The sequence below is a fragment of the Symphalangus syndactylus genome, chromosome 16 (genome assembly GCF_028878055.3).
Source record: "Symphalangus syndactylus isolate Jambi chromosome 16, NHGRI_mSymSyn1-v2.1_pri, whole genome shotgun sequence".
NCBI classification, from domain to species: Eukaryota; Metazoa; Chordata; class Mammalia; order Primates; family Hylobatidae; genus Symphalangus; species Symphalangus syndactylus.
The window spans coordinates 34,146,138-34,163,461 of NC_072438.2; the positions used below are offsets into that span (position 1 = coordinate 34,146,138).

Here is a 17,324-nt window from a genome sequence, read left to right on the forward strand (position 1 = left end):
TAGCATTAGGTATATCTCCTAATGCTATCTGCTGGAATATTTTAATGTCAATCTCATCCTATCCTTTCAACCAAAATTTCTGCAGTAGTGACTAATACATGCCCTTTTTTTTTGAAACATCATTATATGTAACAGTTGACAGCAGCTCTTTAGTGTCATCTAATATCCTATTTCATGTACAGATTTATCAGATTGACCCAGAATGTCTTTTTATAGTTTTTTTGCTTTGTTTTGTTTTACAGTGGTTTGTTGAAACATGGATTCAGATAAGGTCCACACATTTTAGTCTGTAATAATTTCTTCTACCCTCTCTCACCTTTGTTTTCCTTCTGTGTCATTTGTTTGTTGAAGAAACTGGATCATTTTTCCTGTTGTGGAATTCCATATTCTGGGTTTGGCTGATTACGTGTTTCTCTGTCTCTCTTATTTTCTACGAACTGGTGGTTAGACATAAAGACTTTCAGAACTGATTGGTAAAATATACATTTGTTTCCATTGGATTGGAAGTCATAATATCTGATTATCCCCTTTTTGTTTGGCCATGTTAAGATTGGTTATAGTAGTTCAGCTGTTAGTCTATTCCACCCATAAAGTTCCTCAGCAAACTTTAACCTAATGGTTTTAATAGCCATTGAAGATGTTTAAATCCATTTCATTAAATGCTGCAAAATGGTGATACTCTAATTTTTTAAATTCTAACTTCTGCATTTGTTAGCTGGAGTTTTTTCTACAAAGAGGGACTTTGCCACATCAGCTATTTGCTTCAATTGTAATATGTAATGAAAAGGCAGGATTAGCTGCTTGTTTACTCATTTGCAGAATAATAACATTCCCTGAAAGTGACCAGTGGGGTTTTAGGGTTTTTGTTTTGTTTGCTTTCTTTTCATTTTGTTTTATTATGAGCTCATGGTTTTTTGTTGTTGTTGTTGTTGTTGTTTTGTATTGGTTATATTTTAGTCCACTCAGTCCACTAATATCACTTAGTTTTTATTACGGAAAAATTTCAAACACTTTCAAGTAGACAGAGTTGCACCATACAATGAAACCTCTTATGTTTATTCTCTAACGTCAACAGTGATCTTAAATTCAACCAACCTTATCTTCATCTATACCTGTACTCCAGCCCCACTTTCTTCTGCCCTTATTTTAGTTTGATGCATATCCAATCAGTGTTCAAATTTAAAATGGTCTAAAATGTTATTTTAAAAATCAGATTTCTTGAATCAAAATTCAAATCTACCATATAGTACAGTTTATATTGTTACACGTCCTTGAGTATAATCTATGGACACCCCCTCAACTCTTGCAATTTATTTAAGTAAGTAGAGACATTTGGCCACTAGAGATTTCCACGTACTGGATTTTGCTAATTTCATTTATTTGGTATAGTTTAATGTATTTTCTGTAAATTGGTAGAGTCAGAAACAAATAGAGCGTGGGCACTAGCTGGAAAGACAGATTTCATTCAGTACTATTGCAATAGGGGAAAATAGAACCAAGTTCCATTTCAGAATACAACAAAGAAGAATACAACAAAAACAAGTGGGGATGAAGCAGAGTGAGAAGGTCAATGGATGGAAACTTACTAAAAGGAGACATCAAAGGTAGAAGGTTTCTTTCTGACGTGACTTAGGATTCCTGCTAAAGGCAGGCCAAGGTGATCATAGATCCAGAGTGGGGGATAATTGAGAAGGATTCTTCCTATATATAACTGAGCTAAACAGACTGATGACAGGGCTCTAGGACGAATACTAGTTGAATGCTCAGAGCAGCCTGCTTAAAAGTTTGGTCAAGGAGAGAATCTTTAGTCTAGAATGGTGATCAGATTTAAGTTTGTTGTCCTTTGGTTCTTGTTTTCTTTCTGAAAAGCAAGACCTACTTCAAAGGTGGTGGTGTGCTCTCCTGCACTAGGAGGTATATTATGTCTTGTATTCAGGCTATTTGCATTTCAAATTACACAGTTTTATATAACTGCTTTAACTTTGTGTTTGTACTGAATATTAGTTTCTTTTTTTTTTTTTTTTGAGACGGAGTCTCGCTCTGTCGCCCAGGCTGGAGTGCAGTGGCGCGATCTCGGCTCACTGCAAGCTCCACCTCCCGGGTTCACGCCATTCTCCTGCCTCAGCCTCTCCGAGTAGCTGGGACTACAGGCGCCCGCCACTACGCCCGGATAATTTTTTTGTATTTTTAGTAGAGACGGGGTTTCACCGTGGTCTCGATCTCCTGACCTCGTGATCCGCCCGCCTCGGCCTCCCAAAGTGCTGGGATTACAAGCGTGAGCCACCGCGCCCGGCCTTGAATATTAGTTTCTTGATGGCAGAGAACATATTTCGCTTTCAGAATATTTTTCTGCTTACATGGATTTATTTTCAAGAAATTTCATACAATACTTTATTTAGAGAAATGCAGAATTTTCTAAAATCACAGTATGCAGAGGCATTTACCATCAACTCTGATAAACATCCTTCTGGTCCCTTTTCTATGCATGTATTCTGTGGAATTGGATGCAAACACATTTTAAAAATATATACATTTGCCTAATGGAACCACAGCATACAGAGTATTTTATATTCTGCTTTTCCATTCAGTGATATTCCAGGAAAATATTTTCTTATCAGTGTATTTAGATACACATCCTTTAAATAGGTCATCATTTAAATTTCTACTGTCTAACATTATTTTAAAAGTAAGTTTTTCTCTAATAATCAGCACTACATTAAACATACTGTGTAGCTTTCACTTTAAAATTATTTTTATGGACATTTGATATCATTAGCTTGACATTATTAATAACAGTTACCTTGACTTTTTGATATCATCTGTACTGTCTTGGAAAATGGAAATATTTGTCAAACTGTTAAATGATAAGAAAGAATAATTATACACTGCCAGGCAGAATTTCCTTCTTTTGCTCCCTCCCCACCTTCTGCTCCAGTCACATAAATAAGAGCTGTTTTTTCTTTGCAGTATGCATTGCCTCAGGAACAAAGGTGGCTCTGTTTAATCGACTACGATCCCAGACAGTTAGTACCAGATACTTGCATGTAGAAGGAGGTAATTTTCATGCCAGTTCACAGCAGTGGGGAGCATTTTTTATTCATCTCTGTGAGTACAAAAATGTGCATTTAATGTTTTTAGTGTGAAATTGTTAAATTCTTTTGATGAGATACATGGATATATTAAGTTTTGTCATTTGCCTAATCATAAAATAAATTTAAAAAGATGACAGTTTGATTTCTTTTTCCACCTACTGTAGTGGATGATGATGAATCAGAAGGAGAAGAATTCACAGTCCGAGATGGCTACATCCATTATGGACAAACAGTCAAACTTGTGTGCTCAGTTACTGGCATGGCACTCCCAAGATTGGTATGGCTCTACTTTTGCTTTAGTGATAATGTGAAGTAAAAATTAATTCTTTAAACAGGAAAGTCACAACATTCAAATGGAAAAACACACCTCAATTTTATGCTTTTTAATTTTAAAAGGTATGTTAGTAATCAGTGCTGTTTATAATTGACAGTTATGCTCTACCTTATTTCAGAAATGCTTTAAGGTAATAGCCAGTTTTTACAAGTACATTCTTAATGATTTTTTCTTAAATGATTTCCAATATATTTTGGTGGCAATTTCCTTTTTGGCTTTTTATCTGAAGATGTTCAGTAGAGGGCACTATAAATTACATTTCTTTTCTTTACTAATGCAGATAAACTGTATTCATTTTTTTTGTGGTACCTGCCATATCCCAATGTAGGACCAAGTTTTCAAACAGAAGAAATTCTTGTTTCTTTTGAAATATAAGCATAATTTTTGTTAGCTTACTCTCTCACAAGAAGATAGATTTATTAAAACTGAAATAAAATTGGTATTTCTAACTTTGGTAGAGGGGCATAGGATTTAGGGCTTTTGTTCAATAGAAGACATTGAAACTTGGCCACGCATGGTGGCTCACACCTGCAATCCCAGCGCTTCAACAGGTGAAGGCAGGAGAAGGAGAGGTGACTAGCCCTGGCATCACTTGAGCTCAGGAGTTCGAGACTAGCCCTGGCAACATGGTCAGACCCTGTCTTTACCACCACCCCTCCCCCACCCCCCCCCCCCCCAAAAAATTAACCAGGTGTGGTGGTGCACACCTGTAGCCTCAAGCGTAAGTGGGAGGATCACTTGAGCTCGAGAGGTCAAGGCTGCAATGAGCGGTGATCGTACCACTGGACTTTAGCCTGGGCAACAGAATGAGATCCTATCTCAACAACCACAAAAAAGGAGATCTTGAAATTGTAAAAACTACTTTTGTTAGTAAAATGAAAACAAAAGTCCTCTATAGTGCCACCCCCTTCCCAATTTTCCCTCTCCTTTTCTGAAACAGTATAATTTATTTGTATTCAAGATGAAGGGGATTTATGAGTAAGTTTGATTCAAGGTCAGACTGAAGAGGTTGGGTGAGTAGAAGAACATTTAGTATTAATGTTCCTAAACATGCCTTCTATGTATCTTTTTGATGCAATATTCCACTGGCTTATATTTTCTGGGGCCATTTCAGCAGAGGCTGGGTTGATCTACAGTTTTCTAAGCCAGTGATTCATTTCTTTGTTACTGTTTTTTGTTTTTTTTTTACCCTCTGTCATGATTGTACAAGGTGATTTTATTTCCCATGTCAATGCAATAACCTAAAAGACATGAAGTATAGTCATAGTAATCTGTAAAGCTTTGCAGTTGAGGCAAATTATAATAAAAAGGGTAACGTTAGGGAATGAAGGGCATGAAAAACAGCAGGAGACAGAAGCAAGCAAAAAACCCGAATCAGCATTTATTCATTTTTTTTCTCTTCTCATTCATTTCCTCTGTTCCAAGGATGATGTTTGTTTGCTTTGGTGTTAAATGCTTTTACTGCAGAAGCACAACTTAGGAGGATGATTCTGATCACCAGTAGTTTATAATACAAGCCACTTAGAAGACAGACCCAAATTTAAAACAGTGTTTTCATTTACAGTTCTTTGTAAAGTACCAGTAGCCTGCCTTGCTCGAAAGTCATTAATTGAGGTTTTTACACTCAAAACTGTATGGCTTTATATAAAAATGTTGCAATAAAAAATTAACTTATTAGAAAAAGTTGCAGTACCATTATTAAGACGCTGATATATAAATCTTTCCAGGGGTTTCAGGACTGAGGAATTCTGACATGCAAAGTCGAGTGCCTCTCGTCATGGAGTTTACATTTTGATAGGTGAAAAGCCAAATACCCATGTAAAGGATTTATGTAGTGATGAGAAAACAAAACAAGATAATAAAGGGATAGAGAATTGGAGGAGTGCTTAGAGAGGTCAGGGAATTCGCAGTATTTGAAGAGAGCCCGGAGTGAAGTCAAAGAACCGCTAACTGAGTGAGGAGCATTTCAGGCAAACAGAACAAGTACAGAGCTGAAGGCAGGGGATGTATGATGACTAGTAAAGAAACCAGTGGAGCTGGAGCGGAGGGAGGAGAGGTCAAGTGGCAGGAACTGAAGCTGTAAGGTTAGCACTAGGCAAGACCTTGTAGGATCCCTCTCTGTATCTAGGATAAGGACTTCATATTATCTCTGTATGTTAGAAGGCCACTGGAGGATTTTAAACAGGGCATGATGGCCCATTTTTGTTTAGATGTATATGTGTGGCTGCTGTGTGGAGAAGAGAGCATAGCAATGTGGCCGTGGAAGCAGAGAGACAGGTGCTTGGATTGTTGTCATAATTGAGGCAAGAGTTGATGCTATCTTAGACCCAGGATCATAGTATTAAGGTGGTGAGGGGTGACAGATATGTTGGAAAGTGGACCTGACGGAATTTGCTGGCAGATTGGATGGTTGGGTATGAGAGAAAGCAAGGCATCAAGGGTGACTCTTAAGGTTTTTGGATTGAGTGAATGCTGGTGCCATTTATTGACCTAGATGAGTTGGGGAAGGATCAAGTTTAGGAGGAAATCCAAAAATCTGTTTTCGATATGCTAAGCTTGAGGTGCCTGTTAGACATTGTAAGTGGAAATGTTGAATAGGTAGTTAAGTGTACATACAAGTTGAATGCAGGAGAGAAGATAAGTCTGGAGATAATAAATTTGGGAGTTGTCAACCTTTAAATTTTTAAACAGTATAGATTATAAAGAGAGGAAAAGAGGGCTGAGAACTCAGCTCTGGGCATTCTAAAGGTCAGTTGGAGCAGGTGTGGTCCTGAAAGCAAAATGTGTCGAGAGCTTCTGAGAAAATGAAGTAAAATGAGGACAGAAAAGTGCCATGAGATGCATCGGTCTGGAAATCCTTGGTGGCTTTGAAAAGCAGTTGTAGTGGTGTCTTCGAAATAAAAGGCTGGAGAGATTGCAGGAGATTGGACAGTGAGGAAGGAGGCGTTTGCAGAGAAACAGGTAGTGAGAGGGAGGGACGGGGCATGTAGTCAGTGTTTTCTTTACTTTTGATTTTGAGATGAGAGATAGTTATGTTTGTATGTTGTTGGAAGTGGTCAGTAGAAAAGGAAATAGAGTAAAAGTTCTGTGTCAGATTTTTCTCTTCATCATGATCATCTACTTAGCCGCTAGCTTCTAGGTGTCAAGTGTCATATAGGGTTTGATAGTATTATCTTTCAGATATTCATGTGTTTTGTGGACTAGTTGGGTTATAAGATTTAGAGATCAGTTGGACAGGCAGCCAGCCCTGGGATCAGGACATATTCTGGTCCTTCAGCTACTAAACTGGTAATTTTGAGCAATTTATCTGACCTTTCTAAGCCCATTTTGTAATCTGTAAAATGAGTTTGATTTTGTTATGTTTTTAAATACGTAAGTTTTGGATAATGCATGTAAGATGTTTGCACTGACAGTAGCCTTCTAGAGATTTTTCTCTTTGATGTTGGAGTATTTGTCATTTTATGCATATTATTGGAAAATATCATTAGAACTTGCTCTTCAAAATATGGTCTGTAGGCCAGCAGCATTAACATCACCTGGGATTTTGTTAGAAATGCAGAATATCAGGCCCCACAAGAGTCCTGCTAGATCAGAACCTGTGTTTTTCACAAGAACCCCAGCTCATTTGTGTGCACATTAATGTTTGAAAAACACTAATCTAGAAAACAAGTGCCTGCCTGCCTGATTTTTTTTTTTTTTTTTTTAGATGTTCAGGGAAGAGGGTAACAATTTCTGCATTCTGACATGCTTGCAATCTAAAAGTATTTTTTTATTCCTAGCCTTTTTGTTTGTGAATGTTTTTATATATGTAGGCATAGGACAAATAACTGTGATGTATTATTATGCAGTATATAACTTCTATGTACTTTTGATGTTTTACACAAGGAAAATCCTTTTCATATGTGGATGACCTTTTATTTCTTAATTATTAAATATAGATAATTAGGAAAGTTGATAAGCAGACCGCATTATTGGATGCAGATGATCCTGTGTCACAACTCCATAAATGTGCATTTTACCTTAAGGATACAGAAAGAATGTACTTGTGCCTTTCTCAAGAAAGAATAATTCAATTTCAGGTATGTTTTTAAATTACTGGTGAAATCTAAAATGTACAAACCATGAGGTTAGCAACTTGCAAAAATATGAAATTTTCATTTGCTGTTAACTATATACAAATACGTGAAGCTATACACAGATATTAATCTCAGGTGTGAGCATCCTTAACACACAATCCTCAGACATGCAAGCAGTCCTTCCTCAAGGAAGAACTCAAAATTATGAAAACGTTCTCAGAGAAACAGTTAACAACTAGTTCCAGGGTTCTTAATTGAAGAACAAAGAGAGCCCCTCAGGATATCCAAAAATAGATTTTCAGTGCTCATTGAATCCTCTGAAATTGTGTGCCAACATTGTTTAGATGAAGCATTTTTCTGGGTGAAGCCTCAAAATCTCATCAGATTTACATCGTGGTTTCCCAAGATAGTAATGATGACATGCTTTAAAAGCCAATGTTTTACATTTACTCAGAAGGCTTTCATGAGGTTATGACATGGGCAGATGATTTAATAAGATAGTTATAGTTTCATGTGAAACTCCTTTCCAGAGAGATGCCCACACACACTGATGGGCATGCTGAGTCCCTAGTCTAGGTGTGTTAAGGTAGGGGTAGGGGCTTTGCCTTCCCATCTTGATTCCCTCCCATGGAACATGCATAAGCTTCTAGCTGTTGGCTAAGCATGAGGACTCCCATTCTCTTTCTTAGGAGTCCCTGAAGAGTTTTAAACAGCCATTTACATCACAAATATTGATCTGCTGTTAATGAAATTGTACCTGCATTGATATAATGGTTGTTCTGAAAGGTATTATTATTTAATATGTCACTGAAATAGTTTGTATTATAAGAAAAACTGCTGTCTATGGGGTTTCTGTATTAGCATTCTGTTTGTGTTTATATAGGGATTGGCAAAGCACCATGCTTTAGAAAGTTTGTAAGTTTTTATTGAGTTATCTTCTTATTAACTCTTGTCTGAGGGTTACTTTGGTAAAATTTTCTTATCCTATTAATACAAACTGTATAAAACTTAGTTTCTAAACTTCTTTCTTTATTAGGCCACTCCATGTCCAAAAGAACCAAATAAAGAGATGATAAATGATGGCGCTTCCTGGACAATCATTAGCACAGATAAGGCAGAATATACATTTTATGAGGGAATGGGCCCTGTCCTTGCCCCAGTCACGCCTGTGCCTGTGGTAGAGAGCCTTCAGGTGAGAACGCCTAGTCCAAGTTGGCCTTTAGCTCTTTGCAGCTACTCTCAGCTATGACTTGGCATCATTTCATTTCATGGGAGTTTTGATTTTTCTCCAATCATCTGATTAGGGGATTTTTATATACACCATTTGTTGATTAAAAAAAAAAAAACAAAATTAGGAGGAGCATACTTGCCAGAAAATTTAAATTTAAATAAACTTGTATGTTATCTTGAAATGTTTTTAGCTAGCTTTGTAATAAAAAACATTTTAATTGCCCTTTTTAAAAAAAAAAACAAACGAAAGTTGAATGAGAATCTAATTTGTGTACTTCAATGAAAAATGAAAAGTTTTCTCAGTGTTGTGATTTTCTGTGAATTGCAGTTGAATGGCGGTGGGGACGTAGCAATGCTTGAACTTACAGGACAGAATTTCACTCCAAATTTACGAGTGTGGTTTGGGGATGTAGAAGCTGAAACTATGTACAGGTACTTGATAAAACTTTTTACATCATCCAGAGGTTGTGAGGGGTGTGGGTACAGGAGATTCTTTCCTGGCATTGATTGTAATGTATTAAACAACCTTAAGTCTCATTTTTAACGTGTACTTTGCTTTTTAAAGTGTTTTTAAGTGATTTATATTTCCTCCTCAGGTGTGGAGAGAGTATGCTCTGTGTCGTCCCAGACATTTCTGCATTCCGAGAAGGTTGGAGATGGGTCCGGCAACCAGTCCAGGTTCCAGTAACTTTGGTCCGAAATGATGGAATCATTTATTCCACCAGCCTTACCTTTACCTACACACCAGAACCAGGGCCGCGGCCACATTGCAGTGCAGCAGGAGCAATCCTTCGAGCCAGTTCAAGCCAGGTGCCCCCTAATGAATCAAACACAAACAGCGAGGGAAGTTACACAAACGCCAGCACAAATTCAACCAGTGTCACATCATCTACAGCCACAGTGGTATCCTAACTACCGTCTTTTTGCTAGGACTTAAACTGACTTGAGTGTGGCAAAAAGTTAACAAAAAAGGAGAAAAAATGAACAATCGTTTGTGGTTTCTTGGGAAAACTTTTCATACCAGGTGATACTATTCAAAAACCCGTTATCTCTCTGCAAGTGCTGATTTGAAATGCAGAAGCCACAGTAAAAAAAAAAAAAAAAAAAAAAAAAAAAAAAGGAAAAAAATCAAAATGTATAAATATTGGAAATCAAGTTTTTCAGCTGTTTTGTTGGTTGGTTGGTTGGTTTTTGTTTGGTTTTGTTTAAATGGGCAAGAAGTAAATAATGTGGCTGGAATACAAGTTGAACAAACTAGAAGACACAAATCTAACATAGTTTTTATGGACCAAGGAACTTGTATATTGTATAAGCTTTAGTAAAAGGTACATTTTCACCATACCTTTTTTTATATCACGGTATTATAGTACACCTTGTTACCAAATAGGTTGTTCTCTTCCCCACCCACCTTTGAGCTTTTGCTCTAAAATACATTCAGGTTCCAAGCCTGACCATGCTTGTTTAATCTAATTATCATACTCTTCCAGGTTTTTTTTTTTTTTTTGGTCTAAGGCTGGAACTTTTTTCTTTTATTTTCAGCTGAAGTCTTACGACTTTTCATGAGGCAAAATTGTTTGGATTTCAGCAAGTCAAATCTTGTAAAGGCCTACATATTTTTTTTAAGATTATATGAAGTCTGTGCAAAAGCTTTAAAAAAATGCCTCTGCCTTGCCTGCAATACATGCAATGTATGTTAACTTTGTCTCTCAGACACTGTTGGTAGTTATTTCTGTGTTTTCCTTTTAAAAAAGAATATATGGACTTATTGTGGTTATCCAAGAGGTTCTAACATTCACATGCAATTTGGTGTGGCCATTTAGCTGTTAATGAGTTAATGGCGCAGAACTCGTTGATATTTGAAGTGTTCTCTTCCTTTTTCCCATGACGTAAATACATATGTGTGTTCCAGGATTTGTTCAGGTTTTTCCCCCCTCCTAATCTTGTACATAACTTGTATTATGTGTAAGTTAAACATTTTATTTTGAACTTGGAATGTTCCCAGTGATTTCATTCAGCAGGGTATTTTCTGCCTTGTTGGCAAGTGACAAAAAATATGGGAAGTATTTGCTACCAGTTGGTAGATGGTGCCCTTATGGTAGAATGAGGAAAATGTCAGCAAAAGCATGTTTTAGTATCTTTACTTTTTTGGGGGGTTGGAGGGGGTAGCCTAGCCAGAACATCATTGTAATCTTAAAACATAAGATGCTTTTATTAGATGATCAACTAAAATAGCTGGAAGACAGTACTTTAGAAACAGATAGTTGTAAGATTATAAAATGCAAATGTAACTTATGTTTTCATTTTTTTCTCTGCCTTTTTTGTTTTCTCTTTTCCAGTACTGAGCATCTCCACAAATGTCTCCTAACTCAGAAAATGTTTCTTTTCTTTTCAGTTGAGATTTGGTTGCATTCAGGGTTGTAGGTTGGCCTTGCATGCTAACCCCGCCAGTTTTACCTTGCTTTCATTCCTGAACTTTGTTTATGCCTTTGTTTCGTTTCTTTGAAATTGCAGCAGACTCATTGGGCTACATTTAGTACAGGAACCACGTGTGTAATGTTATACAACACAGTCTAGTAATACAATCATCCCTCTTAGAGTAAAAACTACCTCTAGATTGTGGTAAGCTTTTACTGTCCCATAAAACAGGAGCCACAGTACCTTATGAATGCAAAACTGCAACTTCCTACAGTGTTTCCCTACAGAACATTGTCTTTCTGGTGTCCTGGGCTGTTTTGAAAAAGTTTCCATTAATAGACTTTTTAGAAATTGTTATTAGTAGCATTTTTTTTCCAGCTTTGCTGTCTTCATCACTCACTCTATGCTCAGACTATGCCACTGTAAATATTCTTTCTAACATCTTTAAATCGCCTTTTCCTCGGTTTTCAAGGGGAAAGTCATTTGTAAAGCACGTTAGGTGGTTAAATCAGTTATTGCGGTTTTCTCTTACTGCAAGCCTTTTTAATCACCCCCAGGCTGCATTTTATTCTATATCGCCTTTTTTCTTCAAATCTGCTCCAGTCACACACTTCTCTCTTATAAGCTAATCCTGCCTCACACCTTAAATCTGTTTCAGTGATCAAGGGCAGAACTCATTGTGGCCTTATCTTTCTTTGTTGTAACTGTTCACCGTCTCTTTCTTACAGACCGCTTATTTCTAAGCAGTAGTTATTCCTCTCTGTGGAGTCATGGCAGGAGTCATTACACAGTGCTTTTGTTCAGAGCATGGACATGTTCCTAGTGCTGCTTTGCTTTAACGGCCACAAGTTTCCTCCACTTCCTAGGTTTGGTATTTAGTTAAGGAATCATATTAAATTAACCAATAACAAAAGAGATACTTTTGAAGAACAAACTATTCCTTACCCATTTTTGTAGCTCAAAAATAATTTTTCAAGTTCATGACCTTATTAAAATGAACTTTTGCTTTTTTAACAAATGTTTGTTTTATTTTGATTGTTTCTTTCTATAAGATAATTGAAATATACTGTAAACCTTTTTCTTTTTTTTTTTTTTTTTGAAAAGTCCAAGAATGTACTTATACAGGCATTTTTCCCCACCTGTTTTTGGCCATTCTCATACCACAGACTAAAGAGTGAAATGATTTGTCCATTGTAGCTTATTGTTTATCAGTAGTTCTTTTGCCAGCTGCTTACATTTTTTCTTTCATGGTTTTGTGAGTCATTTTCAGTATGTAATGTATAGGAACCTTGTCCTCTGGTTATAGTAGATTGTGTCCCCTCCTCCAGTGATGGCATTGTTAGACATGCTGGTCATTTACCCTCAGAAAGACTCTCTTATTAGAATGGTGAGTGCTTCAGTTATAGTATGTTTGAATTTTTAAAAATTCTGTTTTAGAAATGTATCTTATGCTCTCATGACTCTGCAGTTTCTAAACATACACATAGAAGCTGAGTCTCTGATCCAATATGTTTTTATTTGTTCCATTTAATTTATCACATAGATTGGGAAGGCAAGCTAAAAGCTTTAAAAATGCCCTTTATATTTTGAGTGATTTCAGAGTTGAACACTAGTATACTATCTAAATTTGCTGCTCACTTTCTTTAAACTGTGGCAATTAAAGGCATCCTTATACATGACTTAATTGTGAAATGTTTGTCACTCTTACTGCACAGACTTACCTGCAATCATAACTGGTTAGTTTTTGTTTTGTTTTGTTTTATTGTTTTTAATGAAACTGGTACCATCTGTGCTTTCACAAAAAACTTCCAATGCCATTTTTGAGAACTAACCTAACTAGTCATGCTAACCAGAAAATCTACTGGGGAGGAGGTTCCTTTTGAAACAAAATGCTGTTCAGTTAGTAACCAAGTTACTTTGATTGCAAAAGCAGCTGTGTTTCTGATGAGTACTGAACAAATGTGTGTAATTTTCTGTGCCAGACTTACGACTTTGTTTTCAAGCACTGTAATGTGGGATGGATGGTTAGAAACAATAATATATTAGGGTTTCTGTTTAACCCTTTCGGGACTGAACCGTATCTCCTTTTGTTAATTTTCCCGTGTCGTGATAAATGTTTGCCAGCATTCAGTACTGTGTTGGTCCAGATGTAGGTTTATATGCTCATTTTTAGCTTATTTCTTGTACCTTGCAGCATGCTCTACGCATTCAGTCCTTAAGGGGTTTATTTTACAAACTGTGCGCCTGTAAGGTTTATTAGCAATAAGATAGAAAATTGAGCAAGTTTATACCATAATTTTGTAGAAAAAAAAGAATCTGCTCAGTTCCATATTTCATCCATGAAAAACTTGCAATATGAGCAGTTTCAAGGAATAAATAAAAAGGAAATGTAAACCATTGTAAAAGTCTTCTGTCGAATGTGCCTGATGCATGTATTACCGTCTTTGATTTCAGAATACTTCATAAAGATAAAATTAAATTCTATATTATAGTTGGTGTATTTACAATCTTACCATGTACATCACATCAAAGTGATAGCTCTACTAATTTAATTTCCTTGTCAATGTTTTTAACTATGTACTGCTTTAAAGAGATTTTTTTTCCTCGTGTAAATGGTGAAATGGGTTTTGTCACTCAAGGGTCATATCTCTCAAATTAGAATCATTTAAAGCTGATTGCAACAAAATTGGAGAATATTACTTAGCAATAACTGGCTTTTCCAATATAAGATGGTCATTTTGTCTGGTATAGGAAGGAACACATAATAGTTTGCCTTTGGGGGGTAGGGGGTGGGTCCTAGAAGTGGGGATAGTATTCTTTAATATGAAACACAGTTAAATGGAGAAGTTACATAATTTTTTTTTTTTTTTTTTTTTTTTTTTTTTTGAGACGGGGTCTTGCTCTGTCGCCCCTGAGCTGGAGTGCAGTGGCACAGTCCTGGCTCACCACAACCTCTGCCTCCTGAGTTCAAGTGATTCTTCTGCCTCAACCTCCCCAGTAGGTGGGATTACAGGCATGCGCCACTGCGCCTGGCTAATTTTTGTATTTTTAGTAGAGATAGGGTTTCACCATGTTGACCAGGCTAGTCTTGAACTCCTGACCTCAGGTAATCCGCCTGCCTCTGGTCTCCCAAAGTGCTGGGATTACAGGCGTGAGCCACCGTGCCTGGCCCATAATTTTTAAATCATAGCAAGTTCACTTGTTACTGACCCGCCAAAGAAAGAATCTAAGTTATGAGGATTTTGCAAAAGACATCTTGCTATAAATACTCATTGTTAAGTTAGAAACAGACATTTAGTTGGGGTTTGAATTGTGAGGCCTCCAGAGGTTGGGATTGTTAGTCACTTGATTTAGAATTTAGAATAATCTTGTATTCCTTGCTGTAAGTACTGCATGGTCACTTTAATCTTATAAAAAAAACATTAAATATATTGGTTTTTTTGGGTCATTGAACCCCTAGATGGCCACCAGTTATGATGATGTGCAAGCCAATTTAGTTTCCAAATCTAGTGAGTCAGCACAGAATGAAGTTTCCACCTCTAAAATAACAATAGCAACAACAAACTAGAAAGATACACTAAAAAGGAAACCCTAACAGAAAGTTTGGTACTAGAAAACATTTAAGGAAGACAGATGAAGCTGTTGTATATAAAGTACAAATGAGACCATTTCATCAAAGAGGTCGAGCTGTAAGCCTCAAGCCCTGTCAGGACCTGTAAGACTGAATGGTTATGCCCATGGTTCTTTGTGTTCAGAGTAAGGCTGTCCATATGCCTGGCACATAGGTATTCAACAGAGTTAGGTGCACCTGTAATGTTCACCTATACAGAACTCAGGACTAATCTTGGTTTATAGAAAATGCAGGTAAATACTCTTTAATACAGAAAAATGAAAAGGTTGTAACTAGTTTCTTGTAAGAAGCATACTAAATGCAAATAGGTTATTTTATAACTATTGGAATTTCCATGATGTTTTGCTTTGAGGGAGACACTTGAAATTCTGATGTTCTATGGAAATTTTTTAAAAACGTAAGTATGAGGTGTAGGTATATCTACCATTTCTAGCTTTTCATCTCCTTCCAGTCCACTGTCCTGTCATTCAGTGCAGGTGAGCATATCAGTCAGTCAATTTCTTGCTTCTTTACCTGTTTGATAATGTCTACTGCTGCTGGGCAGAGTCGGGGTGCTCATATTTACTTACATTTCAAACTATCTAGAAACACTCCCACCTTCATCATACAAAGGAGTAAGTAGTGTGACTAGGTTATTCCTGCAGTGGCCTGGAGCTGGCTCTGGCAGCTTTTCTTTTCTCCTAGAACTTTTTCCTCCCTGCAAGGCTGCCCTCCCCTTTATTCTTCCTCATCACACAACTCAAAAATCAGGGCTTCTGGTTTTCTTGTGCTCATTAAACCTTCATAACTGAGTTCTTATTGTGGTAGTCAGATATTTATATTTAGATGATACAAGGAAAAGTCTGGGGAAAAAATATGACCTCTTTGCTAACATTCTTAGTTCCCCTGGCCAAGTCTTACACTTGAATATGCACTAGATTACACAAAGCTAGGGAGAGTGATCATGGACACCTTAAAGCAAGCTTGTCCAACCCGCGGTCCAGGATGGTTTTGAATGTGGCCCAACACAAATTTGTCAACTTTCTTAAAACGTGAGGTTTTTTTTGCGATTTTTTTTTTTTTTTTTTTTTTTGAGCTATCATTAGCGTTAATGTATTCTGTGTATGGCCCAAGACAATTCTTCCAGTGTGGTCCAGGGAAGCCTGAAGATTAGACACCCCTGTCTTAAAGCATTTTTTTCATCTTGAAGGTAATGGATCTTCATCTATAAATAGAGCTAATAGTCATGTTTCTGGACCTCACATTGACTTTAGGAAGACCCAAACTCCGAGGACCAGAGTATGAAATCGTGGCAGAGATTTATGCTCAAATCATAAACACCATTCTGCCATTGATTATCATCTGGTGGCTGATTCTGCAGCTCTCCATTGCCAATTTGTTTCATTTAAGTGGGGGGAAATTATGCATAGTTAGGAGAGGACACAAAAAGCTCCTAGCTGTGTTTCTGTCCTGCCTGTCCAGCCCTAGTTTAGCTTCAACGCCCAGGTATCTGCTTTGGCTGCCCTCAAGTTTAGAGATCATTTTGTCTTGGTTCTTCCAGGAGCAACGGGAGCTCAGTGCTCAGGCCTGATTTTTGCATGTTCTTTCAAGAAAACAGTGATATGGTTGTTTTGCATTTAATACTTCAAAGGTTTAAAAATGTAGACCTTCACTATGATAGCCATTATTGGACACTTCAAAATATTTTCCATCTTAGTTCTGTCCTGTAGGTTGGAAATCTTTTATCATAGGAGTGGCTTATCTAGGGGGACTGGAATGCATTCCCTCTTTTCTATCTCTAAATACCTGATCAGGATTCCATTTTGCAGGTGAGGATAGCTGGTCCTGTGAGCCTGGGTCACTTGCCTCTCCCTGTACATTTTGAAGCGTCAGTTAAAAGGAACCTCTAGAGGCTCTTTAGTTTCTCTGGTGAGAGGCCTGGAGGTTGCTAGAATGGGAGAAGTGATGCCAGGCAGCCATTTTAGAGGACTACAAGCAATAGGTTCAATAGTGAACTATCTTCTATTTGCTAAGGGCTTTGCATGAAATATTTCTTACTCCTCAAATTCCAGTTAGCTAATAATACACTGGGAAGCTTTTGGAAAGGATGCCCAGGTCCTGAGGCACAAAGCCCTGCCCATCTCTAGCTTGCAGTCTTCTCTAGAAATGTCCCTTCCACGGGCAGGCTTCGCTGCTTTTCTTCCCACTATGACTGATAGACTCAGGGTTGCTGAGAGACTTCTGGCAGACTCCGCTGGCCACTGGGCAGAGAACAAACTTGCAAGCTCCCATCGGCCTTGTTTTGCCATGGAACGTAGGATCAAAGCAAACTGGTTTGCAAGGAGAAGAATGAAGCAGACACTCCGCAAGAAGTGGGAGCATTCCCAGTGCCAATTCCTTCTGAGACTCCACTGTCTTTCCTTCCATTGACATTTGCTAAGATTCCTGGCCTCTGCCTTTTTGTTGTTATTTTTGAGATATAGTCTCACTGTGTCACCCAGGCTGGAGTATAGTAGCATAATCACAGCTCACTGCAACCTCTGTCCCCGGGTTCAAGTGATTCTCCT

At 37.5% G+C, this 17,324-nt stretch overlaps 1 protein-coding gene across 11 annotated transcripts in view; it reads left to right on the forward strand.

Annotated features, from left to right (window-relative positions):
• The window catches only part of RBPJ (recombination signal binding protein for immunoglobulin kappa J region), a 267,391-nt gene extending 253,839 nt beyond the window's left edge, over positions 1–13,552 (forward strand). For 10 of the 11 annotated variants that reach the window (XM_063619760.1, XM_063619755.1, XM_055246726.2 and 7 more), the window contains 6 exons: positions 2,968–3,105; positions 3,257–3,369; positions 7,365–7,505; positions 8,539–8,694; positions 9,061–9,164; positions 9,329–13,552. In XM_063619760.1, the coding sequence (XP_063475830.1) occupies positions 2,968–3,105; positions 3,257–3,369; positions 7,365–7,505; positions 8,539–8,694; positions 9,061–9,164; positions 9,329–9,644 (968 nt within the window). In that variant the 3' untranslated portion in view covers positions 9,645–13,552. The remainder of the gene's footprint in view (positions 1–2,967; positions 3,106–3,256; positions 3,370–7,364; positions 7,506–8,538; positions 8,695–9,060; positions 9,165–9,328) is intronic. The other variant, XM_055246733.2, reaches the window with a different exon arrangement.
• The last annotated feature ends 3,772 nt before the right edge of the window (positions 13,553–17,324 follow it).